This window comes from Amblyomma americanum, chromosome 3, assembly GCF_052857255.1.
Source record: "Amblyomma americanum isolate KBUSLIRL-KWMA chromosome 3, ASM5285725v1, whole genome shotgun sequence".
Classification (NCBI taxonomy): Eukaryota; Metazoa; Arthropoda; class Arachnida; order Ixodida; family Ixodidae; genus Amblyomma; species Amblyomma americanum.
This window is the reverse complement of record NC_135499.1, coordinates 97788761-97811885: the sequence shown is the minus strand read 5'-3', so window position 1 is coordinate 97811885 and position 23125 is coordinate 97788761. Positions and strand designations below refer to the sequence as shown.

The following is a 23125-nucleotide window of genomic DNA, read 5'->3' as shown; positions in this document are numbered from 1 at the left end:
TTTTAATGCGGTCATGAGCTCTTCGTTGCTGCCCTGGAAAGCTTGTGCGATCCTGTGCAGGGTCTTGTGAGATTCTTTCTTAGTTCTTCGTTCCAAAGCGACTGAGGCTATGAGGGACGCCGTAGTGGATGACCTCCGCAATTTCGGCGACCTGGGATCCCTTAACGTGCACTGACATCGCAGAGGGGTTTTTTATTTGAATTTTGAGGACCGGCAGACGGAAACTTTGAAGACGTCAACTACAGGTCCGAACGCCGAGCCCGGTGATAACACGATGGTTTCACCCCTGCGGGCGGCACCGTAGGTGTAACCCTTCGCGGCCTCTTCGGGCTTCAGACGGGCAGGCAGCGGCGACCGGACCATTGTGTGCTCTGTTTTGTGCGCGTGTCAACGATTGCGATGTCATGGAACCCGTATCGCTCGAGCACCTTTGATGTACGCGTCTGTGTGCTGCTGTGATCAACGAATGCGACTTCCACCGGAGACACAGACCTCCATCGAAGTGATGTGTGGGACGGACGCGGTGCAGTTGAAACACTAGAACACCTGCTCCTTCGCTGTGCCGCGTTCGCCGATGCTCGTCGCGATATGCGTGCCGCCTATAGGGCGCAGGGAATACTACCAGACTCCATCAAGACGCTATTGTGGCCACAGGGCAGTGCGCGCACTCGTGAGCGAACTTTGGTGAGCCTCTGTGCATTCCTCGAACACACGGGCTTGACGTCCCTTCTGTTCTCCGCCAGAAAGTTACACTCAGTAACCGAACGCTCCGCGAGTTATTACTGGACGCCCCACTCCAGTTGTAGCCTACACAGTGCTGTGCGCGTGTGTTTTAATTCCTCTAAAATGAACTAATCACGCGCACAATCTGGACACATTTCTTATTGTGTAAATAGTTTGTATATATTACTTTTCCCCCTATCCTCTCTTCCTGTCCCCTCACCTCTTTAATTTCCCCATTCTGCCTGCTATCCTTTATTTCCGCTGCCCCAGCTCAGGTGCTTCAGTATCGATGGCAGATGCCGGGGCTATGAAAAATCTTTTCCTCCCTTTTTACTATTACTTTAATTAAAAAAACACTACCACCACCATATGGTCTCTCTTTGTCTTTGCAAATAAATATTAAAGAGAAATAAATAGAAAAATAAAAGAACTTCCTCCTTTCCCTCACGGTGCAGTTGAGGTGTGCACCGGTATGTGACAGAGCTACTGAGCCTTTCCTTTTAATAATAATAATTGTTTTTTTTGGGGGGGAAGGAAATGGCGCAGTATCTGTCTCATATATCGTTGGACACCTGAACCGCGCCGTAAGGGAAGGGATGAAGGAGGGAGCGAAAGAAGAAAGAGAAATAGGTGCCGTAGTGGAGGGCTCCGGCATAATTTCGACCACCTGGGGATCTTTAACGTGCACAGACATCGCACAGCAAATGGGCGCCTTAGCGTTTTTCCTCCGTAAAAACGCAGTCGCCGCGGTCGGGTTCGAACCCGGGGACTCCGGATCAGTAGTCGAGCGCCCTAACCACTGAGCCACCACTGAGTGGGGGGGGGGGGGGGTCTTTCCTTTTCTCTAAAATCACAATCACAGCGGAGACGCAGAACGGTCAATTCTGGTAGCAGCAGCACTGCAGCTCGTTCGGGCAGCGTTTCAATGGAGGCGAAACACACCAGGCGCCCGAGTGCTGTGCGATGTCAGTGCACACTAACGATCCTAAGGTGGTCGAAACTATTAGGAAGCCTCCCATTACGGCACATCTTTCTTCCTTTCTTCTCTCAGTTCCTCAATTATCCCTTCCCTTACGGTGCGGTTCAGGTGCCCGTCAAGATCGAGATTTTAGAGAGATACTGAGCCATTTCCTTTCCCCAACAACCAATTTTCAAATTTTTTCTCTTCGAGTGGCGATGGGCTGTTTTCAGAGGCATCCTAAAGACTCCGAACGATTTCTCCAACGGACAAGGCGTCGCGTCTAACAGGTGGTTGCGTTCCGTGGACTCCGTGGCAGCGCTGTAACATGCTGTCGCGTTCGCGCTTGCGGGTAAGCGAGTATGTGAAGCTCTCGTAGCAGCGTTTTGTTCAGTTTATTGTTTGTTTTATCTTAATGCATTGAAGACATAACCCCTCCCCTCTCTCTACTACTGCGCACAAGCCGACTACGAATATCCTGGCGACAGACCTATCTTCTGTGCGTCAGTAAGCTAAGGAGCCGCGGCTGCGTGACGCGAACGAAAGGCTGCTTTTTCCCCCTGTAAAGGTTTATTTTTCTTCCTTTTTGTATCGCTTGCAAAGAGAATACAACTGGGGAAAAAAAAGAGGCTCTTTTCATTGCCGTCTTCAGCCGCCCCGTCAGTAAAATTCGTCACGCGTGTTTCTGGGCAACCGCTTCCTATAGATTACTTTTTGTTGTGCCTCTTTCGATGACAACAGCAGCAAGCATGAGAGATTTTCGGTCGTGTTCACTAGCTCGCGTCTTCCTGCGCACTTTACCTCAAATGTGGTTTTCCAACTAGCCCAGACTCATTCCTTAATGAGAGGTCTATTGTCTAGCCCGACGACTATCGAGTGAGACAGCAAGCCAGCGTCTCTTAGCAACTGGAGAAGACGGTTCTGCGGAACGAGTAAGGCGGCCTCTGTAGCTCCGGCACCTCTTTGTTAGTTTATCATGGCAGGAAAAATGGGATTCAAATAAAACATATAGTTATGAGGGGCTGATTTGTGAGGTCTCTTTGTGGATCAGCCGCTCTTGATGATTTTTCTTCATGTTTTGAAAGGAAAAATAAACCGTTTAGTTGAATTTGTCCTCGAATAAAGCGACTTAGTCGCTACGAATCAAGAAGACGTCGTCGCATCATCAGTCTACGTGTAGTCTACACCACCCAAAGAAAAACGCAACCATCTGAATTAAGGCGAAAGCCTTACTCGCCTCACGAGTCCGCCGGAAGTGTTCGTTCGCAGAAAGTGTCCGCCTCACCGGTCAATCAAAGAATGTCGTCGAAAAAAAACAATTAAAAAAATTGGCTGAAGGCTTAGCTCGGTTAAGCCTGGAAGATTGCGAAAGCAATACCCTTGGCTGAAGGCTTAGCTAGCGTCCAAGCGTGACGTCACACCAGGGAGCGCCCTCTCTCGATAGCGCCGCAGCAGCGGCGCGCAAGGCTTCGCCTCCACCATCGATGCCGCGAGCTGGGGGCTCCGTCTCTCGGTCTGGCGTGACGTCACACGGTCACGTGACGCGCAGCTGTGTAAGGAGGCGCCACGACCACCGATGGGGCGAAAGTGCGAGCAGTATTCCTTTCGCAATAAAAAGTGAAACAGAATGAAACACAAAACATTAAAAATGAACGGCTGCTTTTTATGGAGGCAAAACTCTAAGGCACCCGTGTGCTGTGCGATGTCAGTGCACATTAAAGATCCCCAGGTGGTCGAAATTATTCCGGAGCCCTCCAAAACGGCACCTCCTTCCTTTCTTCCTTCACTCCCTCCTTTATTCCTTCCCTTACGGCGCGGTTCAGGTGTCCGCCGATATATGAGACAGAGACTGCGTCATTTCCTTTCCCACGAAACCAATTATTATTAAAAATGAATGAAAATAAATGAAGATAAAAATAAATTCAAGAGAAATAAATAGAAAATAAATAACGAACGGAAATTAAAATCAAAAATAAAAACTAAAAAAACAGGCAGAAAGCGTACTGTCGTCTAATAGTAATTGGTTTTTGGGGAAAGGAAATGGCGCAGTATCTGTCTCATATAACGTCGTACACCTCAACCACGCCGTAAGGGAAGGGATAAAGGAGGGAGTTGAAGAACGTAAAGGTGCCCGTAGCGGAGGGATCCGGAATAATTTCGACCGACCACCTGGGGATCGTTAACGTGCACCGATTTCGCACAGCAAACGGGCGCCTTAGCGTTTTTCCTCCATAAAAACGCAGCGCCGCGGTCGGGTTCGAACCAGGGAACTCCGGGTCAGTAGCCGAGAGCCCTAACGACTGAGCCATCACGGCGGGGACTGTCGTCTTGGAAAAACCTGCGTTCAAGAAAGTTCCATGCTTTCGCATTCCTGCACGTAAAAATACTTAAGTGCCCTCAGAAATTTTTTTTTTTTGCTGCGGAACAAGCCAATAAGAGAAGCAGTTCAGAAAATATGACTATTGGGTTTCATACGTGTCCTCGGCTTTTTACTCCAGAGCATTGAGGTGACAGATTACTTGGAAGAGAAATTTGACATTACTACGCGGAATTTTTCCCATACGGTGCAGCAAACAGACAAAGGCACTTCAGAGAATGTTGGAAAAGTGTATATTAACTACGCAGAAATGTTATATTTGGCAGGTCACGCATGCTCCGCGCTGCTGTGGAGCAAAGCAACGAACAAGTGACCCGCAAGCGGATTTATCGCCGTCTTCCGGCCGACTCTACAACAGCCTTTTTTTCGTGTGGCCGCGACTGAAACCAGTAGAAACATTTTTATCGTAGTCTTATTTAGTGTGACAATCGTAAGTTCAGCTATATGCCGTCGGGTTTGGCGTTCGGTCGCCTTTCCGCACTTAGGGCCGCGGCTGGCCGCAGCCTGCGTCGAGTCGAACACAGTAATTCAGGCGGCGGCCACTAGGAGCTGTTAGTGGCCACAGGGGAATTTTCATCCAATCCAGCGCAGGTTCTATATACGAGCTGCCCCGTGGTTACGCCGGCCGGACGCAGAAGTCTAGTGAGGAATAGGGCGAAAGCACACAGAGTATTCTTTCTAAATGTCTTTAGCGAGGTCAAATTTTTCGGAGAGCTGCTACCGTAGTGCTTCCAGTGCCGTTCCGCGATGCAAGTCCAACGACAGTACTACATGATTCCACCAAGTACGATGACAGTTGCTGAAGTGTGTCTTGCGACTGACCTCACCTTAAACCTTGGTAGTAACACAAAAGCAATAGTGAGTGCTGTAAAAACACTAGGCGTTTATTTTAACAAATTCATAATTGTGGAACAATCATGTGGACCTGATAACCACTAAGCTAGCTCGTGTTGTAGGAGTATTAAGAAAATTTCAGCGCACATTACGAACTAAAACAAAGATCCCAATATATCATGCCTTATTCGACTCTTATATTACCTACTGTAATTTGGTGTAGGGAACCACAACGTCTACTTGTAAAAATAAACTTCTGAGATTGCAGAAGGCTACGATGAGAGCCATACTGAATGCATCTTTTATGTCACACGTTAGCTCCCATTTCTCAACGAAAAAAATAAATGAATTTCGCATTATTAGGTCCTATAAAGTTTAGGTTAAGCAAAACAATATGTTATTTAGAGACACCGCTAAATTACATGAAAATCCCACAAATTACACAACACGATGCCGCGAGCACTGGCAGGTTCCACTTCCGCGCATAACTATGGCTTTCAAACACTTAACTATGCTTTTTCATACACATTAAATAAATTTAATGTTATACAATAAAACATTACCAGCTCTACTTTTTCTTTTAAAAGCATAAAAGAACTTTTTTTCTAATGCACCTGTATATTGATTGCAAGACTACCATTTTAAAGTGAGCCTATAATAATGTCTTGTATTGTTGTATCTGCACAATTTTTGCTGTTCTGTACTGCTCCTGGCTGATTTTTGTTATCTGTTATCTTTTTAGTGTAATCTGTGTTTTCTGTCCTGCACTGCCGAATATAGAAGGAATATGGGAGCTTTACCAAGCTGCTCATGAGCGGCTTTTACTCCCATACACCTAGAAAATGTATGTAAACATGCTTGTTTTGAAATAAATTCAAATTCAAGACGTTCGGTCAGTTCGGTTGAAGCGGAGGGAAGAATGCGATGCTTACAGGCCGCACTTGCGCATGCTTAGATATCGGTGGTCACTATAGCAATGCCAAGCTAAATGAAAACGAGTTTCTTGTTTTACGCACGGTAAGGATGGCAATGAAGAAAGCTCTTGGCGAGATCGGCGACAAGTGAAAGCGTAGAAGCAGCGTTTATCAAAAGCACGGGGGATCTAATACAACCGCCACAGCTAGCGTTGTCATCGAAATGCCCCGCAATAACTGCAAGTCTAGGTAGCACTTTCACGTTCAAAGTAGTCTTATCGACAGCACAGCATAAATGTGAGACATATCTTCGAAGACGTGATACTACATAAAGAGGTGCCGCGGCGTTTGATGGCGTGGAACAGCCGTTAGAAACTTGCATACATGAGTAGCTGCGAAAACAAAGTTAACCGCCATACCTTACTAGAGGGAAACAGCATCAGAAAATCGCCCTGTAGCTGATACCTTGCGTTTAAACAGTGGTTGGGGCACGAACATGCAAGTTGCGCTGCGCTTGTAATGGTCTCAGACGTTATGAAAAAAAGGCAGGTAACTGTCGTAAAATAAAACGGGGGAATAATAAACGCGTCAGATAACTATTGTCCTCGTCAAATTAAGAAAAGCAGCTATAATAATCCACTTCAGGCGCTCTCCGCATTGTCCGGGTTCTTTTGGCCGCCCCTGGCTGCGCGCACGGGCTTCTTGGAGGTCAGCTGGCGGATGCGCTTGTTCTGCGGATTGCGGCCCCACGGATCTGCGACGGTGCAGTAACACCCATGAATGAGTGATTTTGGAACAGTCATCTTTACAATGTGCGCTTGACTGACTGACTAACTGTTTGGTGCATTTTCATGTTGTGAAGCTGCATCGGCGACAATTGGCCGCGCAGGAGTGGCGAGGTTCAATTCATTGCGAAGCGAAACACTCGGGAAAAGATTGAAGAAAAACAAAACCACACTGCCAGTCCAGAGTAAGTGTCTGTTGCCCTTCAGTGTGTACTCCAAGTTTGTCTCGCTTAATTGGCTGATTCTGGGTATTTTGGTTATGAGCCAATTAACCCCATTCCTGATTTTTACTTGAAGCCTCTTTCACACTTAGCGTGGTATCCTCTTATCCTGGCAAGCAGTCCACTCATCCCATGTGTGAATCTACTAGCCTTTTCGACGTGTCAGTTTCAGAGTGAGCGCCTTTGTCCGATCAGTATTTTTAAGCACGTATCCACCCTCGCTCCCAGCGCTAATAATTTCGGAGTTATCGCTGCGAGCGGCAGTCACCTTCTCGCAGCGCCTTCGCCGTGGCCTCAACAGCCTTCTCCTTGGCCTCGGCAGCGTCCTCGGCCATGTCGGCGCGAGCCATGCCCAGGAAGATCTCGTCCAGCGAGCAGTCGGACACGAGCACCGAGTCGATACGGAACCAGCGCTTCAGCTGCGCCAGGCGGCCGAACACCTCGCTCCAGGTGCACCGGCTCGCGATGTGGTAGAGGAACACGCCCTGCGTGAAACACATAGCAGCGAATGGACGAAAGTTACAACCCGCACATCTTGTACATCTGCGGCCTTTGTTTTTTCCGAGGTGCTCCCATTCTGGAATTTACCGCCATCAGTCCTCTGGTATGCTCCTAACCGCCATGTTTAAGCCTGCGCACCGCCTATATAGTAGCGTAGGGCCAGGCTTGACGGGGGGTTTCTGTTTTCCTGTTAATACAAGTACAACCTGTTGCATTCACTGAGAAGGTGTTGGTTCAGGAAACGGCTTTATTTACAGCCGAAAGAGACAGCACATGCACAAACATAACTGAAGAACGGCAGATTGAGTGAGTTGATTTTGTATAGTTACTTAGAAAACACTACTGCGAATAAAGGGCATCGAAAAAAAGGACACAAACGGCGCTTGCTTTCAGCTGGGTTTAATGGAAAGATCATGCCTCGTTCTCAAGCAGAACATCAAGCTTGCGCGCATGTGCACTGTCAAAATAATATATGCGCTTATCTCTTCTAAACATTGCCTCGCGGACGCCCGTGTGATCTGGTCCGTTGTTCACCCCTGATTAACAAGCCCGTTCCTTTGGATGAGAAGGCTACGGAAGGCTAACACATCTAATTCTCTTCCTAAAGATATGAAACGCTTTTGCCACTTCTCTTGTACTGCGATCATTGGGAACAAACACGACTTCAGTGTTAACAAAAAACGGTATACACTGACATTCGGAACAATGATTTGCCAGGTTTGTAGACTTATTTTATGACGAATTTAGGCGCTCCAAAATACTTACATTGATACACCGGCCTGTCTCTCATATATAGGTACGGCCACAGGACAAAGGAATCTGATATGCAAGCGCAATCTTACAGGGAATGAACTTGCAAGGATTATTTTACATTCTGTCTTCTTGCCAGTTCATTTTTGTTTTCTTTAGACAGTTGCCCCTTCGTTACCCGCTTTATTAGGAGCTGAGAACATAACATTGACACAATATCTGGCCCCAACTTTCTTAAATATGTTTGAGAGGGAATGGATATATAGCATTACCGCTACTTTTACGCCTTTCATGCGGACTAATGCACGGCTCCAAGTCGTGCTTAAAGTGTTTCAGTTTCATCAGGATTCGAGCTTCATACGAGACAGGAATCTAGGCCTTGAAACCGGCCTCCCCGCAACGGCGTACCTTTGTTAAGAGGCTATTATTGATCTCGTGAAGACGAGATTTCTTTACTGCCATATCCACGCATCCAGTGACTATCCTGTTTTTCCGACAGAATCCGCCAGGATTCCGACAGGATCCCTTCTAGAACTCCTCATTTTCTACCGGAACAGTACGTACGCTGTTTGGGCGGCCAAACACTGCTGCAAACGTCTGGTGCGTCTATAGGAGAAAAAGTAGCCCCTGTACTTAGCAGCACTTTTCTTAGCCAAGTTCGCGCCGCCGTGGTGGCTCAGTGGTTATGGTGCTCGGCTGGTGACCCGAAAGACGAGGGTTCGATCCGGCCGCTGCGGTCGATTTCGATGTAGACAAAATTCTAGAGGCCCGTGTACTGTGCGATGTCGGTGTACGTGAAAGAACCCCAGGTGGTTGAAATTTCCGGAGCCCTTCATTACGGCGTCGCTCATGGCCTGAGTCGCTTTGGGACGTTAAACCCCCATAAACCCTTAGCCAAGTCCACAAGAAAACGGAGAGAGACCTGGCCGGTCGTTTCATACGCATTTGTAGGTATGTGGATGATTTTTTTGTGCTTGTCAAATGCCTCGAGCCAGAAACTGTGCCATATGTTCTTTATTGTTTCGTAAAAAAAAACGGGTCCGGACTTAAATTCACGCATGAAGTTTCACAAAATAGCGTACTACAGTAAATAGAGTTAAGCTCACCTTTGTTGGCAATATTAAACAGGGGAGCAAGAAGCCCAAGTCATGTAATTCAAAACTTGTAAAAAATGGGGTAGTCATTGGATGCTTGAATATGACAATAAAGAAACCTTGCCTTCACAAGATGAGCAATAGCCTCATAGCGAAGGTATACACAGTTGCAGGGCGGCCAGTTTTAAGGCCTCGGTCCTTGTCTCGTGCGCATGTAAAATGCACAGGAAATTGATACCTTCTAAGTACGACTCGGAGCAGTGCACAGGACCGGATGAAAGGCGTAGAAAAGCGGTAATGCCGTGCGTCCATTCCCTCTCAAACGGATGCCTCTTGTGCCGCTCTTGCTCTCGTCCTTCGTCGGCTGAGTGAGGTTGCTGCCGTACCACCTCGCTAAGATGACAATGCTTTTGCTGCTTGACGAACTCCAAATTTTCAGCAGCGTTGAAAAGCTTGAAATTCTTGATCCTGCAAACATGTCTTATGTTTGTTGCAATGCTTGTTATGAATGCTGACTTGCATATAAACAGCTAGGGCTCGTTATTCTCGCTAATATTTATAAAACAGTGTCTAACTTTGAACAGTCTTAGCCTTCTTTATCTGAGGCCAATTTTGTATCTAGTAGCTGCTGCAACTGGCCGTAACTTTTACATGGACAAAGTGTTGTATTTGGTTTTAAGGAACATGGGAAACTAATGGCATCATGTGCTAAGCGCAATATTGATGTGTCTGCATTATCCATGAAAATGGAACGTACCATCGCGAACAGCAGTCTATCTCTTTTGCGAAACTGAAGGCTGTGAAAGAACAACGCCATGATGAATACTGCCTTAATTTATACTTAACTAGTCTACGTTACTGCATAACCTGATGTGCCGCAATTCAGTTCCCTTCCCTTTCATGTTATAACCTTGGAATTATTCAGCCAGAAATCCTTCGGCTAAGCTGCCCTTTCCGCATTCAATAAGCCATCAAACTCATTATTCCCAATACTGGAATGTAAAACCACATTCCGTGAATAATACTTGTTTTATTAACAAAACTTGGGCTCTTAATATTTTATCGTAAAGGGAACAATGCATCGAAGTGAGATATGTATCGGGACAAGTGACCGGTGATATGTTAAGGTAACAAGGACGATAATAGTGTTAAAGGAGCACAGTTGAAGGAAGACCTGCTCAGAACGATCAAAAAGTTAGGCAGTAAGATAAGATGAGGAACCTTTCTGGCATGGGTTGGCCGCGGCAGGAGCTGGATGTGGGTACTTAGACAACACCAGGAGGAAACACTGAGCACTGGTACCGAGAATTTAGTCTACCAGTCCAAGGAAGACGGGTAGACCAAAATGTAGGATAGTGGTGACAACCGGCCGGCCAAAATTCTCTCGTGTCTGCTTTCACAGCACTATGTTAAAGACCTGTGCCAGTGGCCAGCGTAACCTCCAACTACGCTCGCTATCATAGCGTGCGTTCTCACTCCGCGTCGCCGAAAGAAAAGGGACATGCGCACGTACCTCTCGGTAGTCGACGTGGCGGGCGCTGGGGAAGAAGCTGGTGAGTGCGACGTGTATGCGCTCGACCAGGTAGACGGTCATCTGCTCCACCAGCCTGAAGGTAAGCGCGCACCCGTCGCCGAACCTCTCCCGCAGGTGTTCCACACTGCCCAGGGCCTTCAGCTTGCCGCCAGCCATGATTCCCACGCGGGTGCATGCCGCCTGGCACTCCTCCGTGCTGGGAAGAGAAAAATGTAAGTGTTTCGTAACGAAGGCAAAGGCGTGGTGACATTCTCACTCTCGGCGGACATTTCGAACGCCTTGCGAGTCACTGGGGGAAGAAAAGGGTTAAGAAACGAAGTGAAGAAGAGGCGCTCTATTAAGAGGCTCTGGATTCTAATTTAGACAACCTCAGGTTCCTAATGTGGAAGCTGATATCGTGTAGCGAGGCGGTCTTTTTGTGCTACATCCGCATAGAAATCTTTCACTGAATAGCGTGCAGCATGTTAGGCCGCCATGCACTTCAACCCCGTCCTCTGCACTCATGTGCCATTTTAGCACTTTACGAGCACGTTCTGTAGTTTCATGAGAATCAGTTCGCGTATATAATGATGAGCAGTCTGTTCCGTACGGCCACTCGTGGTTTACGATTTAGACTGCGAGTGTCTTTCACGTTATGCTAAGTCAGCGCATGACCTTTGCGGCCATCTAAGCAGGACAGAAGCCCAGTTAGGCGGCACTGAGCTTTAAACTTACTCCACAGGCAGCAGCCTCAAATAAATTAACTTAAAAGAAACTGAATTAGAAACGTCGCCCTTTGAGCGCACCTGTACGTAGTCATGAATATGACGCATCCGACGGCTTCCCGAATGTGCCTCAGCGCCCCGTAGATCATCTCCCGACCAACCAAGTCGATGCCGGTGGTCGCGTCGTCCAAGAGTACAACACGAGGCAGCCCCACCAGCGCCACGGCCGTCGCCAGCTTGCGTCGGGCGCTCCAGCTGCGGCGAAAACGCAGTACGCCGACGTAAGTGGAGTCTACTTTAGCGACAGCCAGTTCACAGACATGAGTTGCAGTTGAGAAGGTAGCTCAGTCGCAGTCCTTGCTCGAAGCCGGAGCGCCACGTGGAGAAGCACAGACGGATGCCGTTTAAAGGAAATCACTTTTGGCCACCCTACCTGGATTCAAGTGCTCTAAAGCAGTGTATTTTTGAGAGAAGTCTGGCCGAAACACATGAGGTTTGCTAGCTACTAGGTTGTTCGGCCGGGCACAGTTACTTTTCTTGCACAATGAGAGACCAACAAACTGGAAAGCACTTATGTGTCTTGTTTGATAAAAACAACAACTTTTACCTGGTAGCATTTTCAGACCTGAGGAAAAACGTGAACTCTGAGTCTGAGTCAAACCTTACATTTCAGGTCGATGAGTTTGTCATCTGTACATGAAAGAACAAATAATGAAGCAGCCGTATGTCCCTCCGATTGAATTTTCCTCATGTCCCTCAATGTCCTTAAGAAGCGGTAGCTGCATCGTCTTCCGAGTGTTCATAATAGACTGAATTTGCACCATAAACTTGACATTTCTTTTGCCGCCGTGAGCATAGCGTTGGAACAGAGAGTGGGATCATTTCGAAGATCTGCTCAAAGTGCCACTTCTGCTGTGCAGGATTTGAAAAGGTAACTAATGTGAGAACGGTACGAGTATTCCGTGACTTCTGAACTTATTCCGGATGCGTGATTGGCGTGTACCATAAAGTGCAGTGTTTTAATCCAGTAAAGAACTTTCCCCAGAGTCTGAAGATTATGAGGCACGCTAGCAGTGTTCTAAAGCGGGAAAGCATTTAACCCAAAAGACAGAACAGAACTGGCCGAGTAATACAATTTAGTGAATAAGCGTGATGTGACCGATGTAGGAGGTATATTAAAAAGAGAATCAAGCATGCTCTAAAATACAGTGGGAGCCTAAAAGCGGTCAAGAGGGAATTAGGCATAGGCAAAAATCAGATACACGAGGTAAAAAAAAGGAAGGAAATTTCGATAATAAATGTGAATATTATATTTAAAGTAGCCGAGGAGTTATACAGAGATGTATAGCAGCAGCACCGGTCTTATGCGGCCAAGGCAGCACCGGCTGCCGATGACGGCTATACTGAAGTGCATTCGAGTTGGGTTCCCGCCTCACACTGGTTCCTCGCGCTGGAAGTGTTCTGAATGGTTCAGGGCAGCATATTGCTCCCTGGCACTTCTGATAACGATGACGCACCAGCAAATGTGCTGTCGGACATCGACGAGATTGTGCTAGAAAAATTTGCTACACTGAATAAGTAATGCACCATGACCTTGACTTTACCAGAATATTCAAAAAATAACATTATCTTAACTCTTTCCTTACCACTGGGATAACGACCTTTTTTTTTAGGTTTCAGTACTTTTTTTTCTGCAAAAAATATTGCATTTAAAAAGCAATGCAAAACACGAAAACAAGGCTAATAATTGTGCTTTTTAGGCACATAAGATTAAATAGCGAACTGCGCGTTGCAATAAAAAACTTTATTTGCCAGAAACAAGATTTGAGGCCTGAATTGAATAAAACTTGAAAAAATACGTTTATATCTAAAAAAGGAAAAAATTAAAATTTTCTGAAATATTTTCTATTACATTGGCCAGCATCTCTGAAAAAATCAAACTGCTATATTGAATAGGAGTCTTGCTGTAAACCAACAACTGAAGCACGGCACGAGTTAAGGAGCACGAGTTAATGAAATAATTGCAATTAATTGATTAATTGAAGAAATGAAAAATTAGGGAAAAGGGGGTTCAAAGGTATTAAAATGCTCAGAATGAAAAGCCAATGGTTAATGATGCTAATTAAGAAAATTTAGAGTGTGCAATTGATCAGTTATATAACTGAAACAATTAAAAAATGAAATGGGTTCAAAGGTGTAAACTGCTCAGAATCGAAAGCCTAACCCACTACGCTATCGTGTCATACCCTAAGGCAGAACTTAAGTGTCCTCCCCAATTTTTATTTGTCTAATGACAAACGAGATGACGCATCGTGCCCGTAAGCAACGCGAAAGGTTCCGAAATCGGTGCACGAAGTAATCGTTAGCAGGGTAACGATGCTAAGAGGACGCGGTAAGGATAGTTTTAATCCATAATAAGACGTGATGGACTTGAAAAAAGCGATGAGCTTACTGTATGCTGCCTGCAATGTACGTACTCAGGTAATTAATAATAAAATCAGGAGAACCTTAAACTTCGATCAACCAAAGAGCCAGGCAGGCTTTCGTAAAGGCACACCATTATTCACGTTGTACAGAAATGCGCAAAATATAACCAACCCTTATGCACAGCCATTATAAATTACGAGACAGTATCTGAATCAGTGCAAACCTCAGCAGTCACGCAGAAAAGACGGGATCAGGGTTTAGAAGAGCCGTATGTGAACATACTGGAACGTATCTATAGTGGCTGCACAGCCACCAGTGTCCTCCATAACGAAAATAATAAAAACATTGAAGAACACTTCATTACATAACGGGTTGAGAATGCGATATCATTAAAGTCTGAAGCGCGCTCGGCCTGCATCTCCTCAGCCGCCACTGCTGCTCGGCGCATGTGCTGAGCCTCTACAGCCGCCGATACTCTATCTTCAACGGCGTACTTCCGTGGTCGCCCTCTCCACTTCGGGAGTTTTCCCAGTACAGAAGACACAGGGGGTGTTCATTCTGGCTTCATCCCAACCTGATGCGCGGAGCTATCTTTAGACGTCTGTACATAACCAAGCGCACCTTCAACTGCCACCTAGCCCGCCACCACGCTCAGCCATGTCACGTGGTCTCATGACATGGCGCACACCGACCACCATCGAGCGCCCGGCCATGTCACTTAACTGCCACCTCTCAGTGCACCTACCAACCCAGCCCTATTTCTTGGTTTTATTATGTGACACACCCCGTTGACTAAACAGCGCTCTGCCATGACAAATGACCACGTCACATCACTGTCTCGACAAATATTGAATTTTATGACTAACAAAACTGCGTTGTTTACATGAAGAGCACCAATGGTGAGACTAAAAATGAAATATGCGCTCTATGCGCTCATTCTGGTGTCGCTATGCGCTCATTCTATGGGCTCATTCTGGTATCATGCAGGATGTGGAGGTCCTCGGAAAGGTACGTTGCAGCCACCACAGAATGGTAAGGTCTTGAATTAGCTTACACTTGGAGAGGGAACGGAAGAAACTAGTGAAGAGGAATTCAATTCACGAGTTAGCAGTAAGAAGAAAAGTAGAGGAACTAAGGATATCGCTGCAGAACAGATATTCGGCTTCAACCGAGGAAGCAGATCTTAATCTTTAAACAATGAACGAAAATCTCACAGCTATTTTTACGGAGTGCGCAGTAGAAGTAGGCGGTAGCATGGTTGGACAGGATAGCGGCAAGCTATCTCAGGAGACGAAAGGTCTTATTAAGAAACGCCAAAGCACGAAAGCGTGTAATGCTATCGACAGAAGGCAGGCATTCCTGAATGAGGATGTAGAGGTGTCTTATGTGAAAATACTTGAAGACATCTGTTACGCCTGCACACCTACCGGAGTTCCCCATAAAGCCGGAAATCAGATTACAATAAGGAAGTGTGTCAGGCAGGGAGACATGATCTCTCCAATAATAATAATAATAATAATAATAATAATAATAATAATAATAATAATAATAATAATAATAATAATAATAATAATAATAATAATAATAATAATAATAATAATAATAATAATAATAATAATAATAATAATAACAACAATAATAATAATAATAATAATAATAATTAAACAAGTCGTGTCGTCAAAGGCATAAAAGGTTAGCGCAAAGTAGACCGCCCGTGGAATGCGTGTTTACCTCCCATGCGCCCCTAAAGGTGAATGAGCAGGATGCAAGCCCGTGCCGTCCAGTACTGGCGTCCCAGATCTGGGTGTTTCAAGCTCATTGCGGAAAAGATCTGTACATATACCTTTTGTAATAATCATCACGATGCAGTGTGTAGGCTGCGATATGTCATCGTCTTGACTATCGCATGGAGCAATGGTTGGAGAACGTTGCAGCATGTCTTTTCTAGCCGCCTTCTAACAGTTTAGGCTGTGTGGCAGGCTGTGTGATTTTTAGCGATGTTCGTTGAGTTTGCTCAGAACTCCCTACTTGTCTGCAGATGGTATAGCTATGAGCGAAGTTCTCAAGGAAGCCAGTGAAGTGCGAATGCATGTGAAGGCTGCTGATGATGCGGTATGTCGTAACCACTTGCTGGGCAATGGGACTCGTTAAGAGCTTTTGCATGGCATGCATGCAAATTCAAGAGCCTATTGCAGCGAGTGCAGGAGGGCGAAATTATGGGAATTTTCGTGCTTTAGACGAAAGTGTTATATAATGCCTAGCATTTGTGTTTTCAAACTTGCTGTGAGCTCTATGTGCCAGCGTTGTGTGGCTTTGTGGACTTCGCTCAAAAACTTGACACAGGTCAGGTTGCTTGCAAGGAAGGGCAGCAAAGCGCTTGTGTTGTTTGGTCTTCCTTGTCCGTTCCCTGAGTGCGCTTTACATTAACCGCTGCACTTAAATTTCGCATTACCGACTATCGCAATTAGGTGTACTAATTTTTTGCTCGTGGTTTACTGCTGCTACAATAGCACACATGGCTCAGTCTGTGCACTGTACTGCGTGCTAGTGCATAGTATGCTTCAAATGCAAGGGTTCGGGAAAGCCGTTTATTTCAGTTAAGGTTGATCGCAGAACAAAAAAGCATGACACAGGAACCAGAAGCATAGCACTGACCATCGAAAAGTTGAGTCAGTGCAGTGTGTCGGGTTCTCGTGTTTGTGCTGTATTTATTCGATGCAATGTGACCAACCTTATTATCTTCAAAAGCAGTCTTCGTCTGACGCTAAAAGTTCGCCGCGAATATAAAATCGAGTTTTGCTGAATTGTCGTAGATTTTCCTTTTCAGCATGGAAAGCTCAGAGCCGAAAATATTCTTGTGTGTTAATATTCCCGTGTGACTTTTTAATTTGTCTGCATAGGACTATTCTTGCCACCGTACTTACGTCCTGAAGTGATTACGATTATCTCTTTACGGAGGTCATCCATGGAGGGTGACCGAAGCCCTTGTTTCCTTCCTCTCTTCCTGTTTCCTCACCTCTTTCATTTCATTTCTCCATTCTGCCTGCTATCCTTTATTTCCGGTGCCCCAGCTCAGGTGCTTCAGTATCGATGGCAGATGCCGGGGCTAGCAAAAATCTTTTCCTTCCTTTTTACTATTATTTTTAATAAAACCACTACCACCACCACCACAATCTTTAAGACAGGTCTTCCCAAGCCATGAAGTCTTGTAGGACAGTACCAGGCAGTCGGTGAGTGACAAATATATTGAAAAATAGGTGTGACAAATCAAGCAAACAAAGATAAGCCTTAATATCAAAAGCAAACAAGAACAAACAGTTTAAGTTGCCGACATAGGGGTTTTTGAGAACTGCTTTAATTGTGACAGCGAAGAAACTAAAAAAATAGAATCAGGCCGAGAATCAAAAATTTTAGGTATATAATTAATACGAGTGAAGTGGCCATAATGAGTGTAGCAGCGAGGTACGGTAAAACGGCGGTGCTGTCGGAAAGGATGAACAGGAATGAAAGGAACCAAAAATTCACTCTCCCAAAGGTGAGCACGAATGACTATATGATGCAAGAAGGCTTCAAACGGGGGCAGCTGTAAAAACGAAAATAAATTGCAGTCAGGCGAAACATCCGTTTTGTATTCCACGGAACGAATGATGTTCCTTAGTATAGCATTTAATTTCATTCGCCATGTCTTTGAGCAGTGATAATACACAGTGACTCCATATCTGAGGACACCATAAATAAGAGCATGTGCCATGAAGCTTGCGAGTCTGAAAAGGTAATAAATATCGAACATTGTATAGTACACATGATAAACAACGAAGCTTGTTACATACTACGGTAAGATGACTGTTCCAAGACATATCTGTACTTGACATTATTTGAAAAATTAAAAGGAATGCAACAACACTTAAACAATGCGAATAATGTAGAAACAGTGGTTCAACAACGGAAAGCTTTTTATGTGGATTATGTAAACAAATGAGTTTAGTTTTGTGTTGATTAATTGAAATAGAATGATTTAAGAACCAATCCATAACATGCACCACATCGGTTCTAAGAGCATCCATGGCCAGAGGCAGCGAAGCATTTGTGGACAACAATACCGTGTCATCGGTGTATTGAAAATTTAACATTTTGCTACAGCACTTGATAAATCCTTTAAAAATAAATTGAAAAGCAAACGCGATAAAACAGAGCCCTGTGGAACACCTGCCGACAAGAATGATTCGGAACTTCAATGCCCGCTTATTTCAACAACTTGAACCCGATTTGAAAAATAGCCTTTCAGCAAATCATTAACAGAACGTACCCCTAAACCCTATGACATCAAGTTTCTCTAGCAGAAGGTCATGCCGAACACAATCGAAAGCTATGCTAGCGTCAAAAACAGACCACATGCGAATTTGTTATCGTCAAAATTTGAGTAAATATTATCAGTAAAACTTTCTGATATCAAAACAGTTCCTTTACCTTCAATGAAACCAAACTGTGCCTCCGATATGATATTATTCGGGAAAACAAAACTGTACATAACTCGGAATAGGTGCTTTTCAAGAATCTGCGCAATCGCAGGTAGAATTGAAATAAGCCTGTAATTTTCAATCGCCTTTAATTAGCCACTTTTATGTAATGGCTTAACTATGGCAAATTTTAAATTGTAGAATTGCTACAATTCTACAATGCCATTAACCGCCTGTTTACATGAGGTGTGCCGAGGCCTGGATTGGGAACAGTTCAGGAAAAATAGTTAAGGAATAATACGTAAGTAATTTGCGATTCGCTGATGACATTGCCTTGCTAAGTACCTCAGAAGATTAACTACAAAGCATATCAATGAGTTAGATAGGCAGAGCAGAACGGTGGGTCTAAAATTCAGCACGCAGAAAACAAAAGTAATATTCAACAGTCTCGCAAGGGAACAGCAGTTCACAATTGGTAGCGAGGTGCTGGAAGTGGTAAGGGAATACATTTACTTAGGTCGGGTAGGGACCGCTGATCTGGATCATAAGAGGGAAATAACTAGAAGGATAAGAATGGGGTGGAGCGCATATGGCAGACTTTCTCAGATCATGAATGGGAGTTTACCAACATCCCTCAAATGAAAAGCATACAACAGCTGTATCATACCGGTAGTCACCTACGGCGAAGAAACGTGGAGGCTAACGAAAAGGGTTCAGTTAAGCACAGCCCAGCGAGCCATGGAAAGAAAAATGATACATGTAACGTTATGAGCCAGGAAGCGGGTAGAGTGGGTAAGGGGACAAACGCGAGTTACTGACATCTTAATGATATCAAGAGGAAGAAATGGACTTGGGCAGTGCATGTAATGTGAAGGGAAGAGAACCTCTGGTCCTTAAGGGTGACGGAGTGGATTCCAAGAGAAGGCAAGCGTAGCAGGGGCGGAAGAAGGTTAGGTTGGCGGATGTGGGTAAGAAGTTTGCAGGATGCCGTGGACGCAGTTGGCGCAGGACCCGGTTAATTGGACAGATGGGGGAGAGGCGTTTCTCCTGCTCTGTGCGTAGTCAGACTGATATTAAACGGCGTTCTGCAAGTTTTGAAGGTATCTCAAGAACAGCGTTCATTTCATTGTCATTAGGTGACCAGCGAGTGCATAGAGTTTCAAAATGTGGGCTGATCAGTGTTGTATGCTGGCGCTAACATAAGATGCTTGGCGAATTTCGCCACTGGCACTGCAGCACGCTCCCGTAAAGAACTGCACAACGCGATTAACAAACCCAGTAGAGTACTCTATCGAAACTACCACGTAACGAATTGTCTAAATAGTATTTTATTCGCATAGGTTCATCTCAACCTTGACCGTCAGGGAACCGAGGAGACCGAAGTGGGAAATGTAAAAAAGCAACAGGCCATATCGACATGAGTTTCAAAGGAAAACTCAAGCGCTCTGATATTAAAAGAAAAGTTAAGACGGCAAGTAGCGGTGTATTTAAGGTTACGCACATTACCTTCAGCAAGAACAGCAAGAAAAGTACCACACGTATATGTCAATAGAAACCTCTGGAGCAAGTTGCAGCAGGAGAAAAAAAAATAATTCAGCACTTGCGAAGTGGAATTCCGAAGTTTGAGGTAGAGTCGGCTGCTTATATTACGGTAAGCCACTCATCTGCAGGCTATTATGAGAAAAATTTAGGGGGGCACTTTGTTGACCTAAAGTGCGGTGAGGCGAAAGCCTTTAGCGCGGTGTTGCTGCTTGTGTCACTGATGTGCGGTTAAGGTTTTAATTAAGCACACCATTGCTTGTGAATCTTAAATGCTGAAGACACTGGAGGGCGTTTGAGAGGCATCCGTCTGATTCGACGCCTTTCTGCAAACCCTCTCCAGCGTCCTCGACAAAGAGAACTACATTCGCGTTGGCAGGAAATAGCGTAGTCGTTAGCACGCTCGGCTGCGGAACGGTATGATGAAGGTTCGAATCACACCGTGCACAGATTTCTTTTCTTATCGAGTCGAAGAGCGTAACGGACGGACGGATGGACGGACGGATGGACGGACGCGAGCATGAGCCATTACAGGCTTTCGCCTTAGAAGATAGAACAGTCGGGCGCACTGCTGCAGGCACAACGAACATGCATGCGCACGCCGTCCACGGCTTTCTCTCGCAAGTGTCCTTTGTTCCAAAATCCTTGCTTGAGAGATGCGCCACAAGCACTGCCGAAGGTTCCACTTACGAGTACTCCCGGCATCTCCGATTCGCGACGTTCGTGAGGTCCACGACTCTGACGAGGCTGTTGACCAGCTCGCCGATCTTCTCGCCAGGCACGCCTCGCAGCCGGGCAAAGAACTGCAGCGTCTCGACGGCCGTGAATTCGTCCATGAGCGTGTCCTCCTGGTGACAGAAGCCCACGCGGGACTGCCACTGCGCGTGGCCGATTTATTTGAAAATGGATACTCTCGCACAATAATATTTTAGTGCAGAATAGCCTCCTAATCTGGTTCAAGGAATAGCATGTTCAGATTAATGCTGCTGCGACACTAACTACGCCAAAGCTAAATCCTCCCTACAGATCTAGTCGCTAAGAGCCACTTCATAATCAAGAAGGAAACGTCTTGTCTCTAACATCAGCGCGTATCACGTCCAGAAGTCGCAGCATTCAGCAGAGCACTGTGCCGGACGCTGTCGCAATATTGGACTCGTTCTCAAAGCTGCCAAGGCTCATGCTCTTCAACGCTCACAGTCCACACCCGCCTGGATCTCATGACATACAGAGGACAGAATCCTGGGTTCCCAAACTTAACGGCTCACATGAATATTCTCTATGGACACTAGCAAGATTGCTGAATTTTTTGGTTTGCAACTACTGCACACATGGTGATGCTGTCGCCCCGGAGAAGTTTCTAATAGTGCTATCCCTGTAAACAGTGCATCGGCTTATCCGCAAGACTTGTATACTCACGGCCCTGGCGCCCCAGGACAGCTTGGCGTCGGCCATGTGGCACTCCCCGAGCGTCGGCAGCGAGAGGCCGGCCAGCATGTGAACCGTGCTGCTCTTGCCACAGTTCTTGACGCCCAACAGACCGAAGCACTCGCTCGGCCGCAGCGCCACATTGAAGCCGCGCACGGCGTGGTCTCCGCGGAACCACTTCTGCAGGTCTTCGGCGACCAGCGTGTAGCCCGAGAGCGAGCGGTCGCGGCACGCTAGGTACACCGCCTGCGGAAACGACACCAAGTTGCAGGCGGCGGCGATGAAACCGAGGAGAGTGGGGTTAAGCTCGATGCTTGTAGACAAGTTCGACAGACCCGTTACTACACTGCGAGGACAGTTTTGTTGGTTCTCGTTCTTACTCTTCCTGATATCCTTTATGCATAGTGGATACGCTGACGTTTTCATGGAATTGCGGTGTCTAAACATCACGAAAACGAAACGCAATCATCGGCCGGCCCGGCTCCCCTACGCTTGAGTAAATGAAGAGCGTGTTCCCAACTGCATCAACAGAAAAGGAGAGAAGACTCAAACAAGCAATGCACTATCCACTTTACTGACGACCACGAAACAACTGACAAGACACACGGTCGAGCTTTGTCTGTCGTGTCATATGCTTCGTAGTCGCCAGTAATGTGTATAGCGCGTTCCTTGTAAGATGTACAACCTACTAGACCCAGTTCTCGCTCTTTTGGAAGGAGCATTGTTCCATACTGGTTAGAGCGGACCAGTGAACAGCGATAGCTACAGAGTACGTTCCCCCCTATGAAAGTTAATTACTCCCAAGTCATGGCTCTGAGCTGGTTTACTCTTTTTCTTTAGTCATGTTTTAGAACATGGTATACTGCGGTACACTCGCATTGAGTGCCTTTGTTGCTGGGCTAGCCACCGCAGCGGGGCCATTTTGAGGGATCATGGTAAGCATGCGGGTGCGTAAGTGTGAAAGTGGATGCTTTGCGAGATAACTGGCGGCACACCCACCTACCTGCGTCTCACTGTACACGTCCGTATCTTGGCTCTCTCGGTCGGGCAGCTCCCCAACGGAGTCGCGGCACACCGTGCGGCCCGAGTGGCGCCAGCTGATGAAGAGAAAGAGAAGCGCCCCTTGCACGAGCATCGAGGCCAGCTCGAGGCCGACGCCGACGTGGTACATCTGGAACGGGCTCCAGTTCACGTCGCTGGACGGGTCGAGAGCTGCGTGGCGACGGAACCAGCCGCTAAAGCGTCACTGTAATAAAGAACAGTTTCACTAAAGATCCTATCTCTGCTCCACTATGGAATAGCCATAATGGTGCTCGATCCCCGTCATTCTCGACAAGCTTGCTATTTTGTCTGCAATTGTAATTGTTTTTCGTGGACGCAATCAAAGAAGTTCAACGGCCTCCCCGGCAAGCACTGCTTTCCTTCACCGCAACAATGAAAACAAAGAAAAGCAGTGAATATAGCTTTTCTCTGAATGTCAACGGCTGTCTGAAATGTAAAGCCTAATTGCAGGGGCCTTTGGGATGGTAGGATATAAAACAGTGAAAATAAATTTATTGACAGGTTGCCCTCATGTAACAGGGTCCGGCTTGTTGGTGACCCGGAGCAGGGCAAGAAGTTGCGCCTTATTTAGTCCGCCTATCGTAATCTGCTTCGATGCACACTTTGGAAGCTATTCATGGACCGGTGTCATGGTATAGCTAGCTTTCACAGTACACCAGCTCGATTACCAGCTGATTATCGCACTCGTGATCGTTAGCAAGGCGGCCATTGAGGACGCCTTTGTAACCAGTTCAAGACAATAAGGACGTTAACTGTTTAAATGCGATAGCAGCGGAACTGTCATTAAGCCAAAATTCTTTAGCCGGATGCATGGAACTTC

General features: G+C 46.2%; 1 protein-coding gene across 1 annotated transcript in view; it reads right to left on the bottom strand.

Annotated features, from left to right (window-relative positions):
• Positions 1-5823: 5823 nt before the first annotated feature.
• LOC144123919 (phospholipid-transporting ATPase ABCA3-like) overlaps positions 5824-23125 on the bottom strand; it is a 57852-nt gene continuing 40550 nt past the window's right edge. The window contains exons 20-26 of the mRNA XM_077656632.1: positions 22247-22455; positions 21235-21489; positions 20509-20696; positions 11477-11650; positions 10671-10887; positions 7081-7297; positions 5824-6560 (exon numbers count right to left, since the gene is read on the bottom strand). Of these exons, the coding sequence (XP_077512758.1) occupies positions 6448-6560; positions 7081-7297; positions 10671-10887; positions 11477-11650; positions 20509-20696; positions 21235-21489; positions 22247-22455 (1373 nt within the window). The 3' untranslated portion in view covers positions 5824-6447. The remainder of the gene's footprint in view (positions 6561-7080; positions 7298-10670; positions 10888-11476; positions 11651-20508; positions 20697-21234; positions 21490-22246; positions 22456-23125) is intronic.